Here is a 21,457-nt window from a genome sequence, read left to right on the forward strand (position 1 = left end):
TGGTTAGCGGTATCCAAACGTCAGTGGGTTAGGGTTATTTATGACGCACAACGGTTACTTTCTAATTGAAGCAAATGCAAGTCACAAGATTGCTAGTGTCAGTAATAATTACAATTAAAGAATATTAAATTGTTTAATGAAGGTTGTTGCTAATAAGTTACTTTGACTGTTCGCCGTTGTGGTGCAGCTGAATAGTTTTTGTAATAATTCCACTACACGTCATTTGCGGAACACGAGCTGAGACAAGATAATCACTATTAATCCAGATCCTGCACTTTCGCGACAGAATCGTTAGCACATACTCGTCCCCGAGGACCTGAAACAGTCGCAACTCAACCCCAACGTGGGACTCCATTATAAATTTCGCTACACTGGTATTGTACTCTTTAGCAAATCGATGATCTCAAGCTGAGTAAGGGTCGCGCAACATTATACTATGCCTCTACAAGTTACTATGAACACCACGGCCCTTGCGGCAGCTAGTCACAGGCGCATGGCAGCGCTTCTCGTCTCTAGCTCCAAGTCTCCGTCAAATTGTCTACACCGACAGGACTCCTCTCAGATTGGGAGGCATTTCTCACACTGCGTACCACGATTAGCTACAGCAGCTAGTTCAAGCAATTTCATCCGCTGGCCGAACAAAGAGTCGCCGAATCCGTACCAGATTTTTGGTATTAGCCGCGGAGATGTTGATCTGAACGCACTTAAGAAACGCTATTATATTCTCGTGAAACAGTACCATCCCGACAGCGCTGAACTTCCCGATACGGCTTCTGACGCCGCAAAGGCGGCCGACAAGATAATTCACGAAAGGTTCAATCGAATCGTCGAGGCTTACAATATACTGAGCGATCCAGCAAGAAAGCGATCATACGATGTGTCCGGCGACGGCTGGAATTATCCTGATCCGGATAGACCGCGTGTGCAGCCGTACGTGAGATACAACTACACAGCCGAAGAATGGCAGCGCATGAAGGATTTCACTTACGAGACACACTGGGCATCAGGGCGGCACCCGGATCAGAATGGTAGGCCCCCTCCACCGCCGAAGTCGAAGCCTGTAGATCATGAGGCGAATGTTAGGACTTTAATGTGGATTGTGCTGTTCACAGGAGCTGTGACATACATCCAGACCTTGCGAGTGATGACTTGGTCAGATAAATACGATGCAGCTGTTAGGCAAAACTATTTGGAAAAGGCCACAACTACGTCGCGTATTTTTGGCAAGTATAGTGGATCAGGCGAGGTGAGCGACATGGTGTACAATGACAGGGGTGCAAAGGTTGAGACAGGGTCATCACCCAAAAAGGCGGAGTTCATATTTCCTGAGAATTCATTACCGAGGCTAAGGGAAATTCGGACGTCAATGAGATCACGCTCTATGGCTGCAGGAATGGATCCCGGATCGCGTGAATACAAGGATATGGATGATGTTTTTCTCCTGACTATTGGAAAAGCGCTTAGCAGTGGTGAAGAGGGTTCGACGGTAATCGTGATGGCGGAGAAGATGGTCGATGACTTCTTTCGCAGACATTTTGATGAGCAAGAAGGAAATTGAGTAGATCCAATGTGTGTACCATGGAGGCTTTGGAGCCAGCATAAACTGTTTTCAGCTTTCATTCTATTCCATTGCAATAATACAGTAATCAAATGCATGCATGCACTGTAGATCTCTACTTTTAGCAATTCCGTTTATACAATGTGGAGCGTTCTAACTCGCTATCCGATTGCCCGCATGGCCAGCTCAAACGCATAAAATGTGCTGGCATTGACTGGAGCGGCGCGCAGTATGGTCGGCACAAAACCTCGGAAAAATCCCTTAATACCGCTCGCCTGCAGAGTCATCCTGGCGCAGTCAATGGTGGAATTAAATTGCCTTTTGGTGGCATCAAGCGAATCAGTCTGCATTTTCGATTTTATGACGTCGAAAGGATACGCTGACAACCATACGCCATACCCAGCACAGCCACCATATACACATAATCGCCAGCCAGGAATATCCTTTCGTTCTATCTTATTCGCTGCCATGTCTCGGTTGACAAGATACTCGTACGTAAGGAAGTAGACACTGTATCGCATTAGGGTCGTCCATATTAATAAGCTAAGAACTGTAACACGTACCCCATTCCGTGTCCCTCGCGAAGGAGAGTAGGAGTCAGACCACGGAATATACCAGTTATGCCACCGCTCTGCTGAACTTTCCTAATCACGTCCATCGGACCGGAGAACTGCTTAGGAGCGGAAGCTGTTTGCGTTTGCAGTCGGATGCTACTCAAGTTAGCTACTGTCAATTACCATCGCGTGACTGCTAAAGTACCGAATGTGTTCAATTGGACAAGCCTATATACCAAGTTAGACATTTCTCCAAAACCGAATACACAACATACTAATATACTGTTGGCCAGGCCGGAAATACTGCCAGCAACGTAATACTGGGTATAGGTAAGACCTTCTGGTTTCCCATTCGAAATATTCTGCTTCGAAAAAAACCGCTTCATGCCTTCAAATACGCCAAACTGTATTGATACTTTTCCGCAATAAATTAGTTGATTGGACGCTGTCTGCTATATAGAAACCCATCCCAACATACCACATGCGCCGACTGTTGTATTAGTTAAATCACAAGCAGGAATGGTTGAAATCAATGCGACTTACCCCCAACCAGCGGAGTGAGCGTACCCTTGTAGAACGCAAGTGGTCCCTCTGTTTTGATGAGTTTCTGGACAACATCTAAACCCCCGGTGTACGTCCCAGGGGGGAAACTTTGTAGCCTGACCTGTTCAACACGTCAATTCTCTGCCTGTGTTCAATCTGTAAGCTAATCGTAATATATTCACTTTGGTAGTATCAAACGGCTGTCCAACGAGCACCTGTGCTGCGGTCAATTTAATTAGTATGTATCCAATTTGAATAGCACAAATAATTTGCCAACTGAGAACGGCGATTCAGCTTACCAATGCCGCCACATGTTCCGGCAGCAACGTCCTTTAATACTCGCAGGGGGTCATTTGAATCTTTCTGCTCGACGGCTTCAATGATATGAGGCTCCACGTCTTCCATGTCGGGATCTACTCTAAATATTAAAAGTTTGTTTGGGGTTCATTCCATTGCTAGAAAATTTCGAAATGGAGGCTTCGAACGTTCGTTGACGATGAGGTTACCTTGCCTACTGCGCGGCTCAATTTTCTACAATACACAGCCGTTACAGTTTGACCCACTTTTTTCGAGATGCGTTTTGTTATTCGTAGGACTCTAAACTTCTAAAGCCCCTTGAGATATGCCGGTGGATTAACAAGATTATACGGATCATCTAATTGCTAAATTGTATTCTTACCATTTTTGAATTGGAAAACTTAACGTCGTAGCTTATCGTCAGTTACGCTACAATAAGACAATAAAGCTGTTATTGTTGTTCCATTGCTAAATATCCAGCAACATGCAGAATAATCAAATTCGACAAGATGTAAAGCGTTTAAGAGTCAATTCATCTAATTTGTTGGACTATTCGTCAGAGTTACTGATGTGAAAAATCTAGCGAGTCCGGCATGAACAATCAGCTGGAACAACAGATTGTGCGCATTGCAGCATAAGTTGTATATACCCGTGCTAATCACTGGAATGCTCATACATACAGATATGTACATTAAATATTGTTGTTACTGTTGCTGGCACGATGGCCAGAATAAACCTGGCATCGAGTCAGCCCGGCTAACTGATGCTTCGAACAGGGCCAAGGAAGATATGAGGAGCGGGATATAGATACGCCGCCGATAGCCGAGTCACGTGCGAGCTCTCCGATTCGCTCAACATTGTGGGTTAGGGTAAACACGGAGGCCGAAATTCCAACCACACCGAGAGAGAGAGAGAGAGAGCAACTGCCAGACTGAGCTCTACGCCAGTCCCGACTTTCGCCCGTCCCATCCCGCTTTCTCCTCCCCATCGTCTTAGTTACAGCTCTTCGGTCTCGCCGATTCCAATACACCACACTGCAGAACAATGGCTTCCATCGCAGCCGCAAAACGCCTCCTGGTGAAGCGTGCCTTCTCCTCGTCCGCTATCGCGGAAACTGCGAACGCGTCTGCCCCATCAAATGCTTCGCGAATGCTACTCAAGAAGGCGTCCATCCCACTAGTGGGTCAACGTGCGGCCATGCGCATGGTCGACCTGGGAAAGCGTGCTGCTTCTTCCAGCGGCGGGCCCGCTATGGTCAGTATTTATTTGTGTTTATTTCATCAATTGCGATGGTAGAGGTGGATATAATGTGCGCGTGCGATTGATTGTTGGCCTGACAAGAGAAGTGGTGGGGTTAGCCTCCGGAAGTTGGCATATGTGCACTTGCCGAGTGTCTCCGCCTGTGGTTGGAATTGAATTTCTCTGCTGGTATTGTCTTATACCGCAATGGATCATAAAGTATTTCCATATTGTTGATGATTTTGCATTGATCAGTTTGGGATGCTACGACGGCGTGCTGGAAAATACCATGTGTTGGGGCATGCAAGCCAGGCGAATATTATCAATCGCCCGCGCACAAGGACTCAATTGTTTTCGAGGGGAAAAATCACGTCAGATTTATATTTTAAATGTCAGTTGCTGATTAATTGTGTTAGATTACCGTTCGTGATGCCTTGAACCAGGCTATGGCCGAAGAGATGGAGCGCGATGAGAGTGTCTTCCTGATGGGAGAGGAAGTCGCTCAGTACAATGGTGCATACAAGGTTTCACGTGGACTGCTGGACAAGTTCGGAGACAGGCGGGTGATCGATACTCCTATCACCGAAGCTGGTTTCGCTGGTCTCTGTGTGGGTGCCGCTCTTGCGGGCCTCAAGCCAATCTGTGAGTTTATGACCATGAACTTTGCGATGCAGGCCATCGATCAGATTATCAACTCCGGTGCGAAAACTTTCTATATGTCTGGCGGTACTCAGCCATGCAATGTTACTTTCCGTGGACCAAATGGTGCCGCTGCCGGTGTTGGGGCTCAGCACTCCCAAGATTTCAGCGCATGGTACGGCTCCATCCCCGGTCTAAAGGTTATCAGCCCTTACTCTTCAGAGGACGCTAAGGGTCTCATGAAAGCTGCTATCCGTGACCCTAATGTCACCGTTTTCCTCGAGAACGAAATTCTTTATGGAGAATCCTTCGAATTGTCTGAGGAGGCTCAGTCGCCTGACTTTGTGATCCCCATAGGCAAAGCCAAGATCGAGCGCGCGGGTACGGATGTCACGCTGGTCGGACACTCCCGCAATGTTGAGTTTTGCCTTCAGGCCGCAGAGATCCTTGCTAAGGAGAACATCTCTGCCGAGGTCATCAATCTCCGCACCATTAAGCCTATGGATGTCCCTGCTATTGTCAAGAGTGTGAAGAAGACGAATAGAATTGTCTCTGTCGACTCTGGCTTCCCTGCTTTCGGTTTTGGCTCGGAGATTGCTGCTCAGATTATGGACAGCGACGCGTTCGACTACTTGGATGCCCCCGTTGAGCGGGTTACTGGTGCGGAGGTTCCCACTCCATACGCTATTGAGTTGGAGAACATGGCTTTTCCTACCGCCGATGTTGTTGTGAGGGGTATGCTATTTTTGCTAGCCATAATCAATTTGAGTTACAACAAACTAACGATTATTGTAGCCGCCAAGAAGACATTGTATTTGCCATATTAGATGAGGTAAACTTGGTTCGAGTTAGGAGAAGGAACTTATCGTAGTAGACTAGCACACTCGGTTTATGTAGCATGAATAACAATTCTTTTTACTTTTGGTGATATTGCTAATTCGGATGGCATCTTGGAGCACGAAACATCTCACTACTATCCCACTACTATTCCTTTGCGGCACACTTACATAATGATGACGTTGAAGGAATCAATAGTTCTCCATGAGACACAATACTGATAGAACTCGTCAAGAATTAAAGGTGCATAGTAATTGATATTAAATTTGTGTAACTTTACCATTGATTGCGCAAGCCACGACAAAGTCTGTCTGTGGTTAAGCCGCACGCTAGACTCGGAACATTAGCTCGAAGTTTCTCGAGATCATCCACAAGAACACAACCTAACATATCGGAAGGTCATTCCCGGTGCTTAGTTAGTGCTCTTGCTAATATTTGGTTGATATTTACCGACATTGTTGGACATACAGTCAGATTCCATTTGATTATCTCACAGCAATGGCCACAATGTCTCGACGACGACAAGTCCTGTCATCTTATCGCGCTCTCCTGCGTGCTACCCGCAATGCATTCGATGGCAAGTAGACGTCGCCATTCTGCACGTCCCCACCATTTTACGTGGCTACTAATATGGTATATTGTTGAACAGGTGACCACAGAGTATTTACAGCAGCGCGACAACAAGTGCGTCAAGGCTACGAAACCGGTCGGAATGAATTAACTTCCGACTACAAAGATTGCGACGAAATTGACAAAAGGCTGGAACATGCGAGTGGTGTTGCGTTATTGCTGAGGAGTAATGTCGTACAGGGGGAGTTGCATCGTGGGAAAGTGAGTAAGGAAAATATGGCGACGGTGGATCCTGGTGATAGTACTGCTCAGTCTGAAAATGGAGGAGTGTACAGTAAGTTGATATGGTTCTCCCAGAACCCGTGCAGGGGGTGAGGTACTGGGTTGCTAATATGATACTAGAACTACGAATACATAAGTACACCGAACTGGGAGATAATGAGGCTGTAAAGGGCGGCAAGACCAGTTTAGCTGGAACCGCTAAGAAAATAAGATGGAATAACTGAGGAGTAATTTGCTTTGGTATAAGCACGTGTACATACGAGCCGATGATTTTTTTCGGACCTACGTAAGGCTTTGTGTACAACTCATCTTTGCACTTATGTCGACATGTATATATTCGTCCACATATCAACACCAGAAGTATCATAACCTTTGCATTCCATTTCTTGAATGTGTCTCTGTAATGTCGGCTTGTATTCACGGAATGCATATAAGCTTCGGTATTGTGATTATAATCAGACGGATGGCAAATCCACGATTTTGATTATACAGCAATAATTTATAATTACTGGTACGTATTCAGTGAACTACATGCTCATTTGCTTCGCCTATCAGAAACAGCAAAGCGTATGAAACGTGAGCGGTACCACATCGCCAAAAAGAGAGTCGTTTGTCGTATCGGAGAAGCATAAAACTAGACGAAATTTACTTCTATATAAACATCGTCATCGGCAGCATATTCACATTAGTTGAGTCTGTGTAGTTCAGATATCCATTGATCAGACCAAAAGCCATCTTGTAGGCTTTTAGCTGCCGAATTCCTCATCCCCACATGCGTCAGAATAGCTATTCGAAATACATGCTATCATTGTTGTGTAGTGGCCTGCAAACACAAGAGCCACTTTTTTTTGCAACGTCACTGGCTCATACCTTGTCGAGATTGAAAGACAAGCTAAATAAAATTGGCCGCAACTTCTTCGGTGGTGCCAACCTAAGAAGGCTTATTACAAAAAATGTTTATATCCGGGTAACTTCGGCTGTGACTCGTATTCGGCGAGTTCTACACAAACAACTTTCGCCGACCCTCCTTTTTAATATCACCCGTGTAAACACTGTAACTAACAGCACGAAAAGCATTCGCTCATCAGCTTGAAGTGTGAATTTACATACAGCCGGCTATTTACGGCCGAATGCCGAGTCGGCTTGACGCTCTCATTTGTTGGATTTTAGAATTTCTCAGGATCCCGCGGATGGCGTCAGGTGAGTTGATTCATGGACGGATCGGGACGATGCGCCAATATGCCTGCGACTCGATTCATTGGTGGCTTGGTAAGATTGATTGGCTCTTTCTTGGAGGGGAAACGGCGGGGATGAATGGTAGTGCGATTGGGCACGCAGAGCAAGGAACAGAGGAGCGAGAATATGAACGACATCAGGACGGAGCCCAGGAGCAGCAGGTTGATGTGCCGCAATCGCCCGGTGGATTTCATGCGCAAAGCCCATTGAGTGATCAGTCGACGACATATGGGCCGCCACGATTAATTGAGCCTATTCCGCAACCTACGTTTGTCAAGGAGGAGCCAGCAAAGTCGCCAACATCAGTCCCAAACCTGCAGTATGGCGCATACTTGCCAACTACAGTTAGCCGGCCGATGTCTTCACGTTCACAAGCGGCTGCTGAGAGAAAGAAGAAATTGGCGGAACAACTCCGACGGCGGCGGAAATCCGAGCTTCGATATGGACCTGCGAGATTTGCCATGAATGGTCTAGCCAGTCAACAGCCTACATATACTGGGCAGATCAATGGCGGGCCTGCAACTCCTTTTAGCTTTACTACTTCCACCTCTATATCTACGTCTACCTCACAGCAGAGTGAGGCTTCAGCCGTCATTAATTTATCATCAATTCATCCATACCGCTCTTCCAACCGCATCGCAAAGTACCGGAGTCCGTTCAAGAGCGTCGTGACCAACGGTGAGCGATTCCGAAAGAATGTATCAGCATATGGCTTGGAATCGATACGAAACAATGCTCGCCTATCTGCTATTCGAAACCGACTAGCTTCCGAGATGAACGGATTTCCGAGGTCTCCGTTCGTCGAGAGTTTATCACCTGCCGTCCCTACGCTTCAAGTGCGTAGACGTGCCCTGCCATCGCACATGTCAGATTCGCAAAGCGTGGATGAGCTTCTGAGACAGCTAATAAAGGAAGGGAACGCAAGCGATTTTCCGAGCTGGAAGGCGATCCAGGAACGCCGAAAAGAACGGGCCAAGGCTATCGAGGAATTACGTCGTGGCCCGAGGGTTGAGCACTTGGCTCCGTTGACTGGGTCGCAGTTGAAGACAGTCGAGGAATGCTTTCGAATTCGCGATACAAGCCGCGTACTAGTTGCTGCTTTCCGGATCGACATCACCGTCCGCGACATTCGCACGTTGGCGAATAGACAATGGCTGAACGACAATGTCATCGATTTTTATCTTGAAATGGTTACTCAACGAAGTCGAGATGATCCCAAGTTGCCCAAATCATTCTGTTTTTCGACACATTTTTTCACCACACTGTCCGGGAATAGGGGATATCAGGGTGTTGCCAGATGGGGAAAGCGAAAGCAATTGATGTTGTCTAATACCGATTACATTTTTGTGCCGATTAATGTACATAATGCGCACTGGTGTGTTAGTGTAATTAACATCAAGAGGCGGAGATTTGAGTATTATGACTCGCTCGGCGGTGGACCTGGAAATTGTTTTACGGTCAGTTTCGTTATTTCTCGCATCCGGGGTTGGTTGTTTTGCTTTACTGACTTTGTATAGCACTTGCGCGACTACATCATCAACGAATGCCGCACACAAAGCGTGCCGATGGATGACATCGATGGCTGGGACGAGTACGTCGCCCGGGACTCGCCAATGCAGGAAAACGGCTTCGACTGCGGCGTGTTCACGTGCAAAACTGCAGAGGTGTTGTCGCGTGAATGCCCGTTATCGTTTTCACAAAAGGACATGCAGACGTTGAGGCGCCGAATGGTCTTTGAGATTTTAGTGAAAAGATTGTTGACGTAGAGATTTAGGCTATATTTTGCATTTTGTATTATGAAGCACGGATCCTAAAATGGTTGTTTCGCATGGGAAAATTATTTGTATTCTACGTTGGTCCGGTTGTATATGTAGACTTAGTTGCTTGGTATGGTATGCTATCTATGCTAGATATTATATCCACTTATCCTCGAAATTAATTGCCCCTATCGCTCGCAGGACTTTGCACCTAAACTGTAGCGCCGAGATGTGTGATATCCAGTAACAAGAACAGCATAGGCGTCTGCGACTGTTCGAGACAAAAGTTGTGTTGCGATAAACTTGAGTTGCGCGCACCATGGCGGTTTGGGACAAGCGGCTTTCTAGTGTTGACGTCACGCTTGCAGACCACAAACTTAGCAAAGGAGAAATTAAAGCGTTATACGAGAAATAATAGGACAAGCGGGCCTTCAGTTGCTTACGATTTCTTATTTTCTTAAACTGATGAATACCTCCAAAATCGAAAAGCATTGAATTTTCAAGTGGGCGAAAAAAACAATTTAAGACCACAAAAATTCTACACAACGTTCTCAGGAATTCGAACATCGGGGCAGCTTAAAACATGTCGCGCACAAACGTATGTAATGATTTTCAGACTTTGGTTACTACAGTGCAATAATGACTGATGATGAGCGATAGAATGGTCCACCTCCACGACGGGCGACTGCCAATCCCGCGCCGAGAGTGTGTAGCATTAGATTTTTTTGAAATAACCCCAGTACATCCGCTCATGACACTGAAATTTTTAGACTGAAGCGGCGAAGCAAGCGCTAAAGAATTTCTACTGCGATCTGTGTCTGAAGGTAGAAAGAATTGATAAAAATTTATTCAGGAACGAACGAAATGTAAATTGTGTTAATATGTTGAATAGGGATATAGTCGTATGGACGAGTATGAGAATCACACTAATAGCTATGAACACCAACATCGGAAGGTATGTCAGATATCATTGCTTGATGGAACGGAATGGAACGGTTAACGAAAAATAAATTCAGCGTTTCAACGAGTTGAGACAAATGCAAAAAGATACGTCATCGATACAGCAGCGGCGTGAACGAGAAGCAAAGGAGTCTGGTATGCGCGCGATTGCACTTGACAGTGTAGACGTTGGTACTTCGAGCAGTACCAATAAAAGCGCGGGGTTTAAGTCTATAGGTGGTGGATTCAAGCGGGTAGGTGCGGACAGGAAGCAGGATTCTGGTAAAACCGCGACTGATCGTGCGGTGGGAACAACAACAAGCGGTGCTGCATCAAAAACAGATGAAGTATCTGATACAGATAGTGATGGCGACTATGAGCACTATGACCCGAGATTTCCAACAGATTGAATGGTTAGCAGGAACATGTATGGGGATTTTGCGGTCGCATGTAGATTAGGTGTTTGGACTGTGTATTATTGTGTGCTATACGGAATAGGCGTTTTTGTTTGATACACATTAACTAAAGTAAATATGTTGGTCTACAATCGGTTAGTTCAAAAGGGCATTGATTTGAAGTACAATATCGATTGGTTCCACCACCCGTAACTATCGAATATTAACATAATTCTCATTCATGATGCCCTTGACCTAGTGAATTTACATAATTTTACAATAATATCTAAGATCTAGACATTGGTTCAAGATGTCCGAGATGTCGTAAAATGGAAAAAAAAATATCCGGCCGGAACAGGCCACTGATTAATACATGAGCGATGATAGACGCCCCAGGAGTACTGCATGGCGGACGATTCCAAGCCACGCGTTTCGCTTTATTTGTCAGCGTAATAATATGTGCCAATCTCGTTGTTAACACGTCAGATGGCGGACGCGAACGAGGCCGCAGTTGACGGGAAGTCAAGAAATTGGACCCTGACTTACTAAACTCATTTGACTGCGCCGCGCAAACTCGAGCGGCTCGATGTGGTGAGCACTTAGGGGTCCTGTCGAATCATTGAACTTCGCCCCGACCAGTTGTGTAAAGGCCCGCCAAATCGTAGCAACTGCGAATTGTGAGAAATGCAGATAGAAGCAAGCAACTGCAGGCTGTGCATCATATTGACGACAGACTGTATTGATTGTAGCGGATTACGATCGCAGACCACGACACTGCTGGCGTCCGCGGGGGGGGGGGGGGGGGGCAAAGTAAGCGATCGGAAAGGGGCCTAAGCTAATTTGTCCATCGAGCCTCGGCCACATTTTAACAGTCGCGGATGTCGCTGTCCAACAACTTGCACTTTGCGACCACAAATCAGCATAGTAGCGGTGATTTGGAGGACGGTGCAGAGACTAAGTAGATGACGGGGCAGTATGAATAGATAACAGAGACCATTCATCATATCTGGCCGATGGCGTCGTACCTTGAGTGGCGACGTCAACTAAAGCATGGGCAAGCGGGTGGTCTGCTGCGACGCCGACATATTGGATGTGTAATGGCTTCACGGTCTGGCCCAGACCCACAGAATAACGTAATCTGAGGTGCTCCTTCTGGCGTATTCGTCAAAAATTGCATTATTTCTGCCGTATAGTTCAAAATACTCCGCACTTTAATCCTTATTCGTCTCCCATTTCAGATATACTCTCGGGCCTTTCTTACGTGAGTTATATATCCTTATCGGCCGTCGCCAAACTGTTTCCATTCCCATTCCCTTCTCGCTGCTCATTCTCATAACATTTAACAACCGTTCTTCCGCAACAATTTTCTTTCCCCTTGCAAACCAACAATTCCTTAGTAGCAATGACCGTCTTCGTTCAGCAACCTGCCCCCTCTTTCAAGAAGACCGCCGTTATCGACGGTGCCTTCGAGGAGATCACCCTTGAACAGTTCAAGGGCAAGTGGTTCAGTAAGTCTCACTTTCGATTTATCTGCCAACTGTCATACAAGCATGATTCGGTAGACGTAGTCTACTGCCTGACATGAATCTGCCTGTTTATTGCTGGAATTGCATCCGCAATTGACGGATGTTATCTTGATGCAATGTTGATGCACGGTGGCAGTTTACCACTACAGCTCTGTGACATCTCGACTCGTTACTGACCACAACGTTCTATGTAGTTCTCGCTTTCATCCCCTTGGCTTTCACATTCGTCTGTCCTACTGGTATGTATCCTTTTTTTCAATTGGTTCTATATCCGTTGATTTTGTCGGTTCTTCAAGTGTTCTGCGGATTTCCACGGTGACTAACCCGAACCCTACTGTAGAGATTATTGCCTACTCGGATGCTGCCCCCAAGTTCAAGGAGCGTGGAGCTGAGCTTGCTTTCGCTTCCGTTGACTCTGAGTACTCTCTCCTTGCCTGGACGAACGTTAGCCGCAAGGATGGTGGTCTCGGCCCAATTGACATCCCCTTGATTTCGGACAAGAACCACACCCTTGCTAAGGACTATGGCGTCCTTCTTGAGGACGAAGGTGTTGCTCTCCGTGGCATCTTCCTCATTGACCCCAAGGTATGCCTTCTTTCAATTATTTGACAATCTGGGTTATTGCTTACAATTTGACCAGGGCACCGTGCGACAGATCACCATCAATGACCTTCCCGTCGGCCGCAACGTCGAGGAGACGCTCCGTCTCCTTGATGCCTTCCAGTTCACCGACGAGTACGGTGAGGTGTGCCCTGCCAACTGGCAGAAGGGTGACGACACCATGAAGCCCGATCCAAAGGGCTCGCTTGAGTACTTCTCCAAGCACTAAATGTGATATGTTGTACGGAATATTCGGAAAGGCGGCACTATTGGTATGAAATAGAACGGAATTATAGATAGATGGGCGTTACAGATTTACAGTATTTATGTCAAAAGAATAGCTAAATCCCCATGACTTGTACATTTGAGTTTGATGATGCTAGTGTGATATACTTAGAGAACAATAGATAATTTATTCGTCCATATAGGGACTCAGCTAATAGAATGTATATTTACTTAATGATCTTTCGCGTTCCGTAGATTGAATACACTCCATATCATGGAGTATTCTCAGGGTTGGCTAAATGTTGCACAATATTAGCTGCGTATTATGGTGCCCGATGGACGTCAAATGCCTTGTTGAGTTTGCGCATTGGATGGGAGGATCCTGGCAATCTGCGTACCAAAATAACAGCAACCGAGCTTCACAGCTCAGCGGCTGCAGCGGCGCCGACAAGCTAACGCTGCCTTGCATCATAGATCCGAAACACACATTGCTGGCATAGACAACTTAAGTCCGTCAAACCGTCCCAAATATCAGCGCATATCTCGATCCTCGGCAATTAACTGACTCGCTTACAACAGTTCAGCCACATAACGACATAAGGCAGGATTTAGAGAGGCGAAGTCGGGTGCTACTCCTGGATCACTGTCGATAACGCGATACTCCAGAGCAATATGGATCGCAAGGCACAGCCGTTCCCCGCCTTTGACGAGCACCTCCCATTCTCCTCCTTATTATACCAAATCGAGCTCCATATTGCGCGGACAGTGGATTCGCCGTATTCATACGAGCAGCTTCGTGGTCCACCAATTTCGACACACTTGATCAGACCTCTTGGTACGTATTCAGATTCATTCCGGGCAACTATGACACTTATCTGGCTGACTCTACCTTCCCCCTCTACCAGTACGATCACTTGAGCAAACCCGACACCCCGCAATTATCGCTGCATTATTAGCTGCCCGCATTGATTTCTCTGTCCAGGAAGATGACCGTGCGATTCACGAAGCGCGGGCTTACACCGCTGAACTCGTGGCTCTTCGTTACGCTGGGCATTTGCCTGAGGCGGAGCTCATCCAGTACTTGACCTACGAAATTCCGCGGAAAAACACAGTCACGTCCGGTACAACGACCCCGTCGCAGTCTGCGTCTTACGCTACGTCGCCGGTGACGGAAGCCACGTCTTTACTCGAGGATCAACGTGCTGCGGCCGCAGCTACAGCGTCGGCAGATATCGATATCGAGAGAGAGGCTGGGGAAGGCGCGCCGTATGTTACGGAATCTGCTATGGGTTTAAGCGCACTAGAACTAGCTATCCTTGGTAACGCGAAAAAGTTTTTGCTATCTCGCTCTATTGAAAATGTGGTTTCGTCTATATGGGAAGGTAGAATCGTGTTCTGGGACAGCATTTCAGTTCAGTCCAAAAAGAAGGCATCTTTCTACAACCCCAGGCGACCCGGAAACGATTGGTATTCTCGTCTACGTGTTCCAAAATACAGAATGTTCTTCATGATGGTGAATTACGCAGTCTTACTCGCGCTATACTACGCTGTGTTGACGGAACGAAACATCACACGTGTGACTGCTCTCGAAATCGCGCTCGACGTCTGGTTTGCGGGATTCGTGTACGAGGAGATTGGCCAGGTCAGAGAATCTGGAAGTATACGATACTATGCGTCGGATTATTGGAGCGCTTTTGATTTGGCGATGATCGTTATTTTCTTGACATTTTTTGTTGTTAGAGTCATTAGTGTGTTTGCATTAAACCATGAACGGTATGCGCATGCCGCGTTCGATGTTTTGTCACTGGAAGCATTGCTTTTAGTACCTCGTGTGTTCTCGTCATTGGCTATTTCGCCGTATTTTGGAACTCTCTTACCATGCTTGAAACAGATGACAAAAGATTTCTTGAAAGTCTTGGTGCTGATTGTGATTTTGTACGTTGGATTTTTGACGACATTCAGTTTTCTTGGACGCGACCATTTTACTGTGAATGGCATGGCATGGCTACTGATCCGTTGCTTTTTTGGTGCTCCGTACGACGGACTGGACGCTGCGTCTGAGATTTCTCCAATTTTCGGACCACCCCTGATGCTGGTTTTCGTTATTTTGACAAAGTGAGCACTATCTATAGGCTTAGAGTCCGGAGTGATAACTAACTTGTTACCAAAGCGTCTTGCTCATCACAGTGGTCATTTCCATTCTATCGCAGCGTTTCGGCAGAATGATGAACAATGCGAAGTAAGACTTGTCCCCAAATCACGATTTTATGCGCATTACTAATAGAGATTCAGTGAGGAATACATGCTACTTTTTGCATCCTCAGTAATGGAATCAATCACGACCTCTGACCGTGTAACGTATTTCTACCCGCCATTGAATCTCATCGGCATCTTGATTCGTCCTATCCGCTTGTTTCTCAACCACAACGAATATCGCAATCTTCGCATTTATACCCTCAAGGTCACTCACGCGCCGTTTGTCGCGTTACTCTGGATTTACGAGACCGTGCGATACCACCTCGCAACCTCAATGCGCGAGAAGCACTCCTCGCTACTGCATCTTCGCTCTGTCAACGGCAAGAAGAGACTTTGGACACGACAATACGGGTCTCCGTACGCTGCACAAGGCCGTGGGGGCCGTATTTCACAGGGTTTGCTTGTCGCGAATCAAGTCATCTTGTCGGGCACCGAGCCGGAACTTGTACGCAGCGTGTTCGGAGCCGGCGAAGACGGATCACAGAGTAAGCCCGGTAATAGCAGGAACGACAGCTATGGTCGCGCAAACGGTATTGGTGTTGCCAACAAGGACGTCGCGAAGAGAAGAAAAACCAGGAAAAGCGCGATTGTGGCCAAGCAGTCGACTGATGCGACCGGCACGAACAGATCTCCTGTGCGGCCACCGCTCGCGTCCAGTGCGCCGATGGGTTCGATTGCTAACGTTGCTGTACCTGACAGGGAAAATGGTCAGACGGGCACGTCGCCTGAGTTGACCCACAGTCGAGCGACAACTTTCTCGACGCCTCAGAACAGAGACAGGTATTTGAGTGGTATATCAGGCGGCAGTGATTCCGCGCACTTGAAGCAGATTAGGCGGAGTAAGATTGCGATTTCGTTGCTCCGTGACTTGCGGAGACGAAGAAGTGTAACATTGCCTGCTATGGCATCGGATGCCAGATCTGAGGTTTCGGATGTTAGCAGTATGGCCCCAATTCGTCACGATGATGGCGCGAAGGCGTTAGCGGCCAGTCACACTGCGTCGGAGTTTGGAAGCGACGAAGAGGAATTCAAAATGTCGTCGCTCCCATCCCAAGCCCGGTCCGTGGACAGTACGGTCGGTGATGGACGGCGTGAAGGTGTTTCGGGCGGCGACGGCCATGATTATCTGGATGTCATTGATGATGAAGTTGGCAGCGATATTGAGGACGTGATTGACGACGAGGATGACGATGATGACGACGACGATTTCATTGGCTTATACGCTGACCAGTCCAACCTTAGGATCAGAGGTCTAGAAGAACAAGTGTATAAAATGAAAGAGATGCTTGAACAACTGAATGCCATGCTTGTCGAGAATATGCAGCGTCAACGGGAAACTTAAACTATGATTGTCTTGGCTGTCTTTTTTTTTTTTTGGTGAATAGTTTGGGACCATTTTGAAATGCACTTCAAGAACAATTTATAGATATACGTTTTGGAATTGAGTGGTGTATAGTATTATATAATAAAGGAATGTGTTTATTACTAATTGGAAATCCAATAACCGATCGCTAAAAACTCCTGAATAGAAATGAGACAATAGATTCAAATAAATCCCCCACCAAAACCGCCGAAAGAATTTCCAGAACCACCACCACCAAAAAACCCACCATTACCAGGGAACCCACCCCGGCCTCCTTGCCTGCCCAATTCACCATTTCCTAACCCACCAGACGGATCAAATGGCTCGTCCCATCTTGCGCCCGGCGGCCTAATACTACCCGCACCCAACCCAGCACCGCTGTTACTCCGCCGACCGGCAAACATTGGATGATCATCCGACGGATACATACCCCTCATGCCCCCACCGCCATAGTACGGCGACGTTAGCCCGGGCGTCAGCCCCGGTCGCGATCCAAGCCCTGGCGGATTCAAATCATCGTCACCGATCGAAAATGGAGAGCGCCCATCAAACGGCAGTGTCCCCCGCGGCCCACTCAGTATCTCATACTCGTCTTCAAACCCAGGTGGACCCGCTAATGGCGCCGGCGCCGGATTCCGTGGAATCACTCCGGGAACAGGTTCTGGACGCGGCAGAATTGGCACACCACCTGCAAACGGCGAAGGAAGTCTACCACCTGACGGCCGTTCGGGTTCGCTGCGGTCGGAGTATGGTGGCGGTGGGAGGTTGTCATGGGAGTCTTGCTCTGAAGCTTCCCGTTCTTCTGTGTATCCTTCTTTCTGCAGACTTGGGATAAGCGCTTGAATAATGTTTTTCTTGAACGCGGTAATAAAATGGCTGACGGATTCGTCTGATGTCGTGAATGCCGTTGTGGGTGACCTCGGGAATGTCAGTGACGAAGCGACGATATCGGTGATCCTAACGTCGAAGTTGAAAGTGTGCTCATCGTTGCCTTGGGATAACGCTGAAATCACGCACTTTGGTCCCAGTTTGGAAATTGTAAGAAGGAATGGAGATAAAGAAGACTGATTATGCTTATATCTGAATGAAAAATGCGACTGTGAGGCAGTTACGCTTGGTAGCGAATCGCTATCTGCTCCAAGGCATCGTTAGCATTTAATTGCATCTAGCGCACAATTGGAGACATACTTGAATTGTCTTCATCGGTTCCTAGAAATCGGAATCCCACAGCTAACATCGCACTGTGGCAAATTAAGGCCAGCGATTCAATCGGAGACGATATTTGTCGCGATGGATCAGCTTGTGTCAGAGTGCGACGTAGAATATCGAGGATGTTCGAAATCTGTAGTGGATCTTGCGCCGGTGGCATTATTCCGTTGGAAATATAGTACGTAGTTATCAATAATATGCAGTCGAATCAAATATAGACGAGACTGATCAAGAATTCAGTACTCTGTCAATGGATCGGTGAAACTATGGATGATTAATGCTATTTTGACCTCTTCCTGCTCGTTGGGATGTTAGAACTAAGTCAGGGTAAATGTCATTTGGGACCCATGAAGCTACCCGGACTGAAGTAGTTAGTCTCGAATTAAGGTCAAGGACGTCTTCTGCATATGTATATTATAGTAATGGCGTACATGTATTTCTGGGACATCTTGGACATCGACAGTAGCTGATGTTGCATTCTATCCTCCTTGCTCTTTTCATTGTCGCTGGCTGATAGCTTTGAAGGGCGAAGGGTATCCGTCGTCCAAAGCTTTCGGAGCAAAAGCGATTGCTGTAGCCAGCGGAGTCAGTTAGCAGTTCACATCAGTCGATATGTGATAAGTCATAGAACCATGTTTAGTGTGAACTCTTAGGCCTGCGGCGAAATGGAAATGCAGAGGTGAATAAAAACAGCACACAGGACTTCTAAGGAGGACTTTTGCAGAGCAGACGTCTTCAGTAGGACACTGGTAAAAGATCTTGTCTTCATTATGATGTTCACTGAACGCGCAGCAGAGGTGGCTCTTAGAATCAGATCATTCTGGCAATGACTTCCTCACGCACAGTCGAATCCACCAGAGCAATCTGGGAATTGTAATAATCCTAGGACTCAAAGACATTGCTATGGCGGAATGAATGGTAGTCTGACCGCCATTCAAAAGTTTTCAAGATCATGCCAAATACCGTCATCCAGCCGCTATCAATTACAACATGTAGGGGCTATCCCATACCGCTACGAGTAAATTTGTTACTGACGTACTATACCGCTTCTAAGTGTATTTAGTGTACTAGCCCCCTAAAGGTTCTACAGGCACTACATAATAAAGTGGATATCGGGAGATTGCAGTCATCTCGTTAACCCCCCTGACGTCACTTTCAGGGGGGAGTGATCCCAATACAAACCCCTTGTGGCTAACAATGATAATTTTACTGTTGAACGGATGTAAGGCCAAACACCGCATATTGACTAGGTTTAAATAGTTTGGGCTTGGTAGCAAAAGACATGCACAATACAGGTTGAGCGCTTACTGACTGTTTATTATGGATGATCTTGACAAGGACTATGACAATGTGCCAGCTACACAAGGTCGTGGAGAGCAAGAAGACGCAGAATCCGATGATGAGCAGCAAGACTGGCGAATGTTAACAGCAATGGGATCCAAGTAAGGCTATCGTTCATGATCCAGTGGTATAGAGCACGACTAACGACTGAGTGCAGTAGGAGGTCATTGCCTAAGAGAGGCGAGAAGGAATACGAGCCAACAGGATCTTCGTCTGACAGGAACAACCTCGATGAAAGCAGACAGGCTATGTATATAGCCTTAAATGGTGAAAGGCGGCATACAAGGTATATTGATCTCACGCAGTTTTCTTTCTTTACCTAACTTTATTCTGCGCAAAGCAAAGTCCATATTTCGGGCATCTGGTATCCACATTTACGGAAAGCTAAAGTATTAGTTGCACGGGGTCCACATTTCAGGAGTATAGGCAAGGCTGATTCAAACGGAGTTATTTGGCTTTTGCCCGAAGAAGTAATATACTTAATGGAACGAGGAAGCATGTCTCTATATAATGCGCATGGCGATACGAATATTTCTTTGCAAGGTTGCTATGCGGCGTGCTTAGGTTCTTGCCAAGGTCATGAGCGATATTTAGTATATGCTCACCTAAAACGACTGGGATTCATAGTGCAACGGGCAGCTTCGTTCGACGGGTATGGTGAAGAAGAGACAGTACAGAAGCCCACCAGCAACCGGGCACGGAAACTGTGGAACTTTCTAGTACAAAAGTTCGCTTCTTTTTGTATAGGTTTGCGGTGTGTCTTTTCGAAGAAAATCCCGTCCTTCGGGCCAATTGTTTGTGGAGGTGTATGGAGATCGTACGGTAGGGCATCTTCCAAATCTATATTCGGAAGGGAGATTAATTGAAATTCCAGACTCCATTTACAGGGCATTACAGATAATTCCATTTTACAGCCACAGAGATTCGATTGTTACTCCCAAATCCACTACGGTTCCATTTAGGGTAGCCTACAATATCTGGAAACCGAGACCATCTTTTAAGAAGTCAAACCCGGGAGAACCAGATTTCAGAGTGGTAGTCGTGAAGTAAGCACATTTGAGGTGTCTGCACGATTTAGACAGCGGCTGATCGATAATAGTGCGCAGAAGGATAGAATGCCTACGTTGGCGCAGGCGGATGCCTTGTTTTCAACATTGCCCACTGCACATGGGTCTACATCAACTTCTCAGCAGAGATTGAGAGATGGATACAAGAACGTGATTATTGGTGTGGTTGATTGCGGTATTATTAGTTTCGTCAAGTACGGTGACGTTTCCTTCGGAGATGAACGTATCTTTGAGAGGGCCGCTAATAACACAACAAAGAAGTATCGCCCCATGAAGAAGTAGACATAGCTGGATATATTGTACAATAGCTTTCTGAGATAATAAGATCGGATGAAGTGCACATTTGGCGTCGCACATATCGTTCCAAAGTGAAACCTAAGCAGACCAGCCCAAACTCCAAAGTCCCGCAAATTAAACTAAATGTACATGTACAGGTTAGCCCACTGCTTTATTCACTTCTGATCAAACAGTCCTTACCATCCAAGAAATCAGAAGCAACCAATAGTTCTAATGCCATTTCTGGCGGTACATCAAACTCGGGAATATTTCCAGGATTATTCTGATGCTTGAGGTTGTAGTACAGATATTCACACACTTTTTCCAATAGGACACCACTATGGGATTAGCATAGTAATACATATCATCTCTTTAAACAATGCAATACCTTATATTAGGTAAGACAACCCGGTTTTGTTTTGCTTCGACAAAATTCGACGACTGACTGAGCATTCCGCGAAGCGTTCCTGAGACGGCTGCCGCGGATCGTAGTATTGAGTATTCAAATCCATCGGACGAGACTAGACGCACATACTCCTTATCGCTTGAGTCCTTGGAACTATCGCCACTCATTTTCGGTCCCTATAGGAAACGTCCTATATGTTGATCACGCTTCGCTCAGCGTACTCAAGAGATAGGCGGTTTACGAGCAAGGTTTGATGCACTTTGAGCCATGGTTTTTGTTGCCTACATACAAGTTTGACTCCAGTTCTCAGTTACCCGGATTCATAAGCCGCATTTACATAAG

The 21,457-nt window shown here is 46.6% G+C and overlaps 11 protein-coding genes across 11 annotated transcripts; 8 read left to right on the forward strand and 3 right to left on the reverse strand.

The window, feature by feature from the left end:
* Nucleotides 1-110: 110 nt before the first annotated feature.
* On the forward strand, nt 111-1,655 carry V1513DRAFT_441975 (uncharacterized protein). The gene has a single exon (XM_066897597.1). The coding sequence runs from the start codon at nt 437-439 to the stop codon at nt 1,556-1,558; it is 1,122 nt and encodes a 373-aa protein (XP_066754559.1). The 5' UTR covers nt 111-436; the 3' UTR covers nt 1,559-1,655.
* On the reverse strand, nt 1,639-3,060 carry V1513DRAFT_476419 (mitochondrial carrier domain-containing protein; the record flags this gene model as incomplete). The annotated part of the gene is made up of 8 exons (XM_066900205.1): nt 1,639-2,068; nt 2,122-2,268; nt 2,318-2,340; nt 2,388-2,527; nt 2,591-2,602; nt 2,656-2,776; nt 2,838-2,875; nt 2,955-3,060. 8 exons carry the CDS (start codon nt 3,058-3,060, stop codon nt 1,720-1,722), a joined length of 936 nt encoding a protein of 311 aa, XP_066754560.1. The 3' UTR covers nt 1,639-1,719.
* A 536-nt stretch (nt 3,061-3,596) lies between these two features.
* V1513DRAFT_412828 (thiamine diphosphate-binding protein) lies at nt 3,597-5,755 on the forward strand. Its single transcript, XM_066895763.1, has 3 exons — nt 3,597-4,206; nt 4,608-5,565; nt 5,626-5,755. The coding sequence occupies exons 1-3, from the start codon at nt 3,997-3,999 to the stop codon at nt 5,655-5,657; spliced, it is 1,200 nt and encodes a 399-aa protein (XP_066754561.1). The 5' UTR covers nt 3,597-3,996; the 3' UTR covers nt 5,658-5,755.
* A 218-nt stretch (nt 5,756-5,973) lies between these two features.
* On the forward strand, nt 5,974-7,159 carry V1513DRAFT_441987 (mitochondrial zinc maintenance protein 1, mitochondrial). Its single transcript, XM_066897598.1, has 3 exons — nt 5,974-6,244; nt 6,317-6,571; nt 6,640-7,159. Exons 1-3 carry the CDS (start codon nt 6,166-6,168, stop codon nt 6,741-6,743), a joined length of 438 nt encoding a protein of 145 aa, XP_066754562.1. The 5' UTR covers nt 5,974-6,165; the 3' UTR covers nt 6,744-7,159.
* Nucleotides 7,160-7,488: 329 nt separating this feature from the next.
* On the forward strand, nt 7,489-9,690 carry V1513DRAFT_441990 (uncharacterized protein). The gene is made up of 2 exons (XM_066897599.1): nt 7,489-9,212; nt 9,273-9,690. Exons 1-2 carry the CDS (start codon nt 7,650-7,652, stop codon nt 9,519-9,521), a joined length of 1,812 nt encoding a protein of 603 aa, XP_066754563.1. The 5' UTR covers nt 7,489-7,649; the 3' UTR covers nt 9,522-9,690.
* A 37-nt stretch (nt 9,691-9,727) lies between these two features.
* V1513DRAFT_441996 (uncharacterized protein) lies at nt 9,728-11,095 on the forward strand. The gene is made up of 5 exons (XM_066897600.1): nt 9,728-10,110; nt 10,173-10,217; nt 10,283-10,336; nt 10,405-10,467; nt 10,529-11,095. Exons 1-5 carry the CDS (start codon nt 10,096-10,098, stop codon nt 10,859-10,861), a joined length of 510 nt encoding a protein of 169 aa, XP_066754564.1. The 5' UTR covers nt 9,728-10,095; the 3' UTR covers nt 10,862-11,095.
* A 1,060-nt stretch (nt 11,096-12,155) lies between these two features.
* V1513DRAFT_442000 (thioredoxin-like protein) lies at nt 12,156-13,418 on the forward strand. Its single transcript, XM_066897601.1, has 4 exons — nt 12,156-12,354; nt 12,567-12,611; nt 12,713-12,957; nt 13,013-13,418. Exons 1-4 carry the CDS (start codon nt 12,249-12,251, stop codon nt 13,199-13,201), a joined length of 585 nt encoding a protein of 194 aa, XP_066754565.1. The 5' UTR covers nt 12,156-12,248; the 3' UTR covers nt 13,202-13,418.
* A 241-nt stretch (nt 13,419-13,659) lies between these two features.
* Nucleotides 13,660-16,942, forward strand: V1513DRAFT_397903 (uncharacterized protein). The gene is made up of 4 exons (XM_066895423.1): nt 13,660-14,032; nt 14,103-15,312; nt 15,368-15,436; nt 15,490-16,942. Exons 1-4 carry the CDS (start codon nt 13,870-13,872, stop codon nt 16,793-16,795), a joined length of 2,748 nt encoding a protein of 915 aa, XP_066754566.1. The 5' UTR covers nt 13,660-13,869; the 3' UTR covers nt 16,796-16,942.
* On the reverse strand, nt 16,917-18,297 carry V1513DRAFT_478512 (PI31 proteasome regulator N-terminal-domain-containing protein). The gene is made up of 2 exons (XM_066900274.1): nt 18,005-18,297; nt 16,917-17,948 (listed from the first exon to the last, which is right to left on the reverse strand). Exons 1-2 carry the CDS (start codon nt 18,183-18,185, stop codon nt 16,999-17,001), a joined length of 1,131 nt encoding a protein of 376 aa, XP_066754567.1. The 5' UTR covers nt 18,186-18,297; the 3' UTR covers nt 16,917-16,998.
* Nucleotides 18,298-19,152: 855 nt separating this feature from the next.
* Nucleotides 19,153-20,801, forward strand: V1513DRAFT_442007 (tRNA-splicing endonuclease subunit sen54 N-term-domain-containing protein). The gene is made up of 5 exons (XM_066897602.1): nt 19,153-19,467; nt 19,524-19,652; nt 19,707-20,188; nt 20,241-20,412; nt 20,466-20,801. The coding sequence occupies exons 1-5, from the start codon at nt 19,346-19,348 to the stop codon at nt 20,713-20,715; spliced, it is 1,155 nt and encodes a 384-aa protein (XP_066754568.1). The 5' UTR covers nt 19,153-19,345; the 3' UTR covers nt 20,716-20,801.
* Nucleotides 20,591-21,357, reverse strand: V1513DRAFT_478514 (BTB/POZ protein). Its single transcript, XM_066900275.1, has 3 exons — nt 21,098-21,357; nt 20,911-21,047; nt 20,591-20,849 (listed from the first exon to the last, which is right to left on the reverse strand). The coding sequence occupies exons 1-3, from the start codon at nt 21,280-21,282 to the stop codon at nt 20,845-20,847; spliced, it is 327 nt and encodes a 108-aa protein (XP_066754569.1). The 5' UTR covers nt 21,283-21,357; the 3' UTR covers nt 20,591-20,844.
* Between the last annotated feature and the right edge of the window lie 100 nt (nt 21,358-21,457).

Source organism: Lipomyces chichibuensis, assembly GCF_038497645.1.
Source record: "Lipomyces chichibuensis strain CBS 12929 unplaced genomic scaffold V1513scaffold_9, whole genome shotgun sequence".
Lineage (NCBI taxonomy): Eukaryota > Fungi > Ascomycota > Lipomycetes > Lipomycetales > Lipomycetaceae > Lipomyces > Lipomyces chichibuensis.

Bases quoted from the DNA above. Each gene is read 5' to 3' on its own strand.
- V1513DRAFT_441975 (XM_066897597.1), top strand. From the start codon at position 437: ATGCCTCTACAAGTTACTATGAACACCACGGCCCTTGCGGCAGCTAGT.
- V1513DRAFT_412828 (XM_066895763.1), top strand. From the start codon at position 3,997: ATGGCTTCCATCGCAGCCGCAAAACGCCTCCTGGTGAAGCGTGCCTTC. The intron at 4,207-4,607 runs GTCAGTATTTAT...TAATTGTGTTAG, and splicing joins CCAGCGGCGGGCCCGCTATG to ATTACCGTTCGTGATGCCTT. The intron at 5,566-5,625 runs GTATGCTATTTT...CGATTATTGTAG, and splicing joins CGCCGATGTTGTTGTGAGGG to CCGCCAAGAAGACATTGTAT.
- V1513DRAFT_441987 (XM_066897598.1), top strand. From the start codon at position 6,166: ATGGCCACAATGTCTCGACGACGACAAGTCCTGTCATCTTATCGCGCT. The intron at 6,245-6,316 runs GCAAGTAGACGT...ATTGTTGAACAG, and splicing joins TACCCGCAATGCATTCGATG to GTGACCACAGAGTATTTACA. The intron at 6,572-6,639 runs GTAAGTTGATAT...ATATGATACTAG, and splicing joins TGAAAATGGAGGAGTGTACA to AACTACGAATACATAAGTAC.
- V1513DRAFT_441990 (XM_066897599.1), top strand. From the start codon at position 7,650: ATGCCGAGTCGGCTTGACGCTCTCATTTGTTGGATTTTAGAATTTCTC. The intron at 9,213-9,272 runs GTCAGTTTCGTT...GACTTTGTATAG, and splicing joins GACCTGGAAATTGTTTTACG to CACTTGCGCGACTACATCAT.
- V1513DRAFT_441996 (XM_066897600.1), top strand. The intron at 10,218-10,282 runs GTGTGTAGCATT...TGAAATTTTTAG, and splicing joins CTGCCAATCCCGCGCCGAGA to ACTGAAGCGGCGAAGCAAGC. The intron at 10,468-10,528 runs GTATGTCAGATA...AAATAAATTCAG, and splicing joins ATGAACACCAACATCGGAAG to CGTTTCAACGAGTTGAGACA.
- V1513DRAFT_442000 (XM_066897601.1), top strand. From the start codon at position 12,249: ATGACCGTCTTCGTTCAGCAACCTGCCCCCTCTTTCAAGAAGACCGCC. The intron at 12,355-12,566 runs GTAAGTCTCACT...CGTTCTATGTAG, and splicing joins GTTCAAGGGCAAGTGGTTCA to TTCTCGCTTTCATCCCCTTG. The intron at 12,612-12,712 runs GTATGTATCCTT...ACCCTACTGTAG, and splicing joins CACATTCGTCTGTCCTACTG to AGATTATTGCCTACTCGGAT.
- V1513DRAFT_397903 (XM_066895423.1), top strand. From the start codon at position 13,870: ATGGATCGCAAGGCACAGCCGTTCCCCGCCTTTGACGAGCACCTCCCA. The intron at 15,313-15,367 runs GTGAGCACTATC...TTGTTACCAAAG, and splicing joins GTTTTCGTTATTTTGACAAA to CGTCTTGCTCATCACAGTGG. The intron at 15,437-15,489 runs GTAAGACTTGTC...ATAGAGATTCAG, and splicing joins AGAATGATGAACAATGCGAA to TGAGGAATACATGCTACTTT.
- V1513DRAFT_478512 (XM_066900274.1), bottom strand. From the start codon at position 18,185: ATGCCACCGGCGCAAGATCCACTACAGATTTCGAACATCCTCGATATT. The intron at 17,949-18,004 runs GTATGTCTCCAA...GCCTTGGAGCAG, and splicing joins AACCGATGAAGACAATTCAA to ATAGCGATTCGCTACCAAGC.
- V1513DRAFT_442007 (XM_066897602.1), top strand. From the start codon at position 19,346: ATGGATGATCTTGACAAGGACTATGACAATGTGCCAGCTACACAAGGT. The intron at 19,468-19,523 runs GTAAGGCTATCG...GACTGAGTGCAG, and splicing joins TTAACAGCAATGGGATCCAA to TAGGAGGTCATTGCCTAAGA. The intron at 20,189-20,240 runs GTAGGGCATCTT...TTGAAATTCCAG, and splicing joins AGGTGTATGGAGATCGTACG to ACTCCATTTACAGGGCATTA.
- V1513DRAFT_478514 (XM_066900275.1), bottom strand. From the start codon at position 21,282: ATGAGTGGCGATAGTTCCAAGGACTCAAGCGATAAGGAGTATGTGCGT. The intron at 21,048-21,097 runs GTATTGCATTGT...CTAATCCCATAG, and splicing joins GTTGTCTTACCTAATATAAG to TGGTGTCCTATTGGAAAAAG.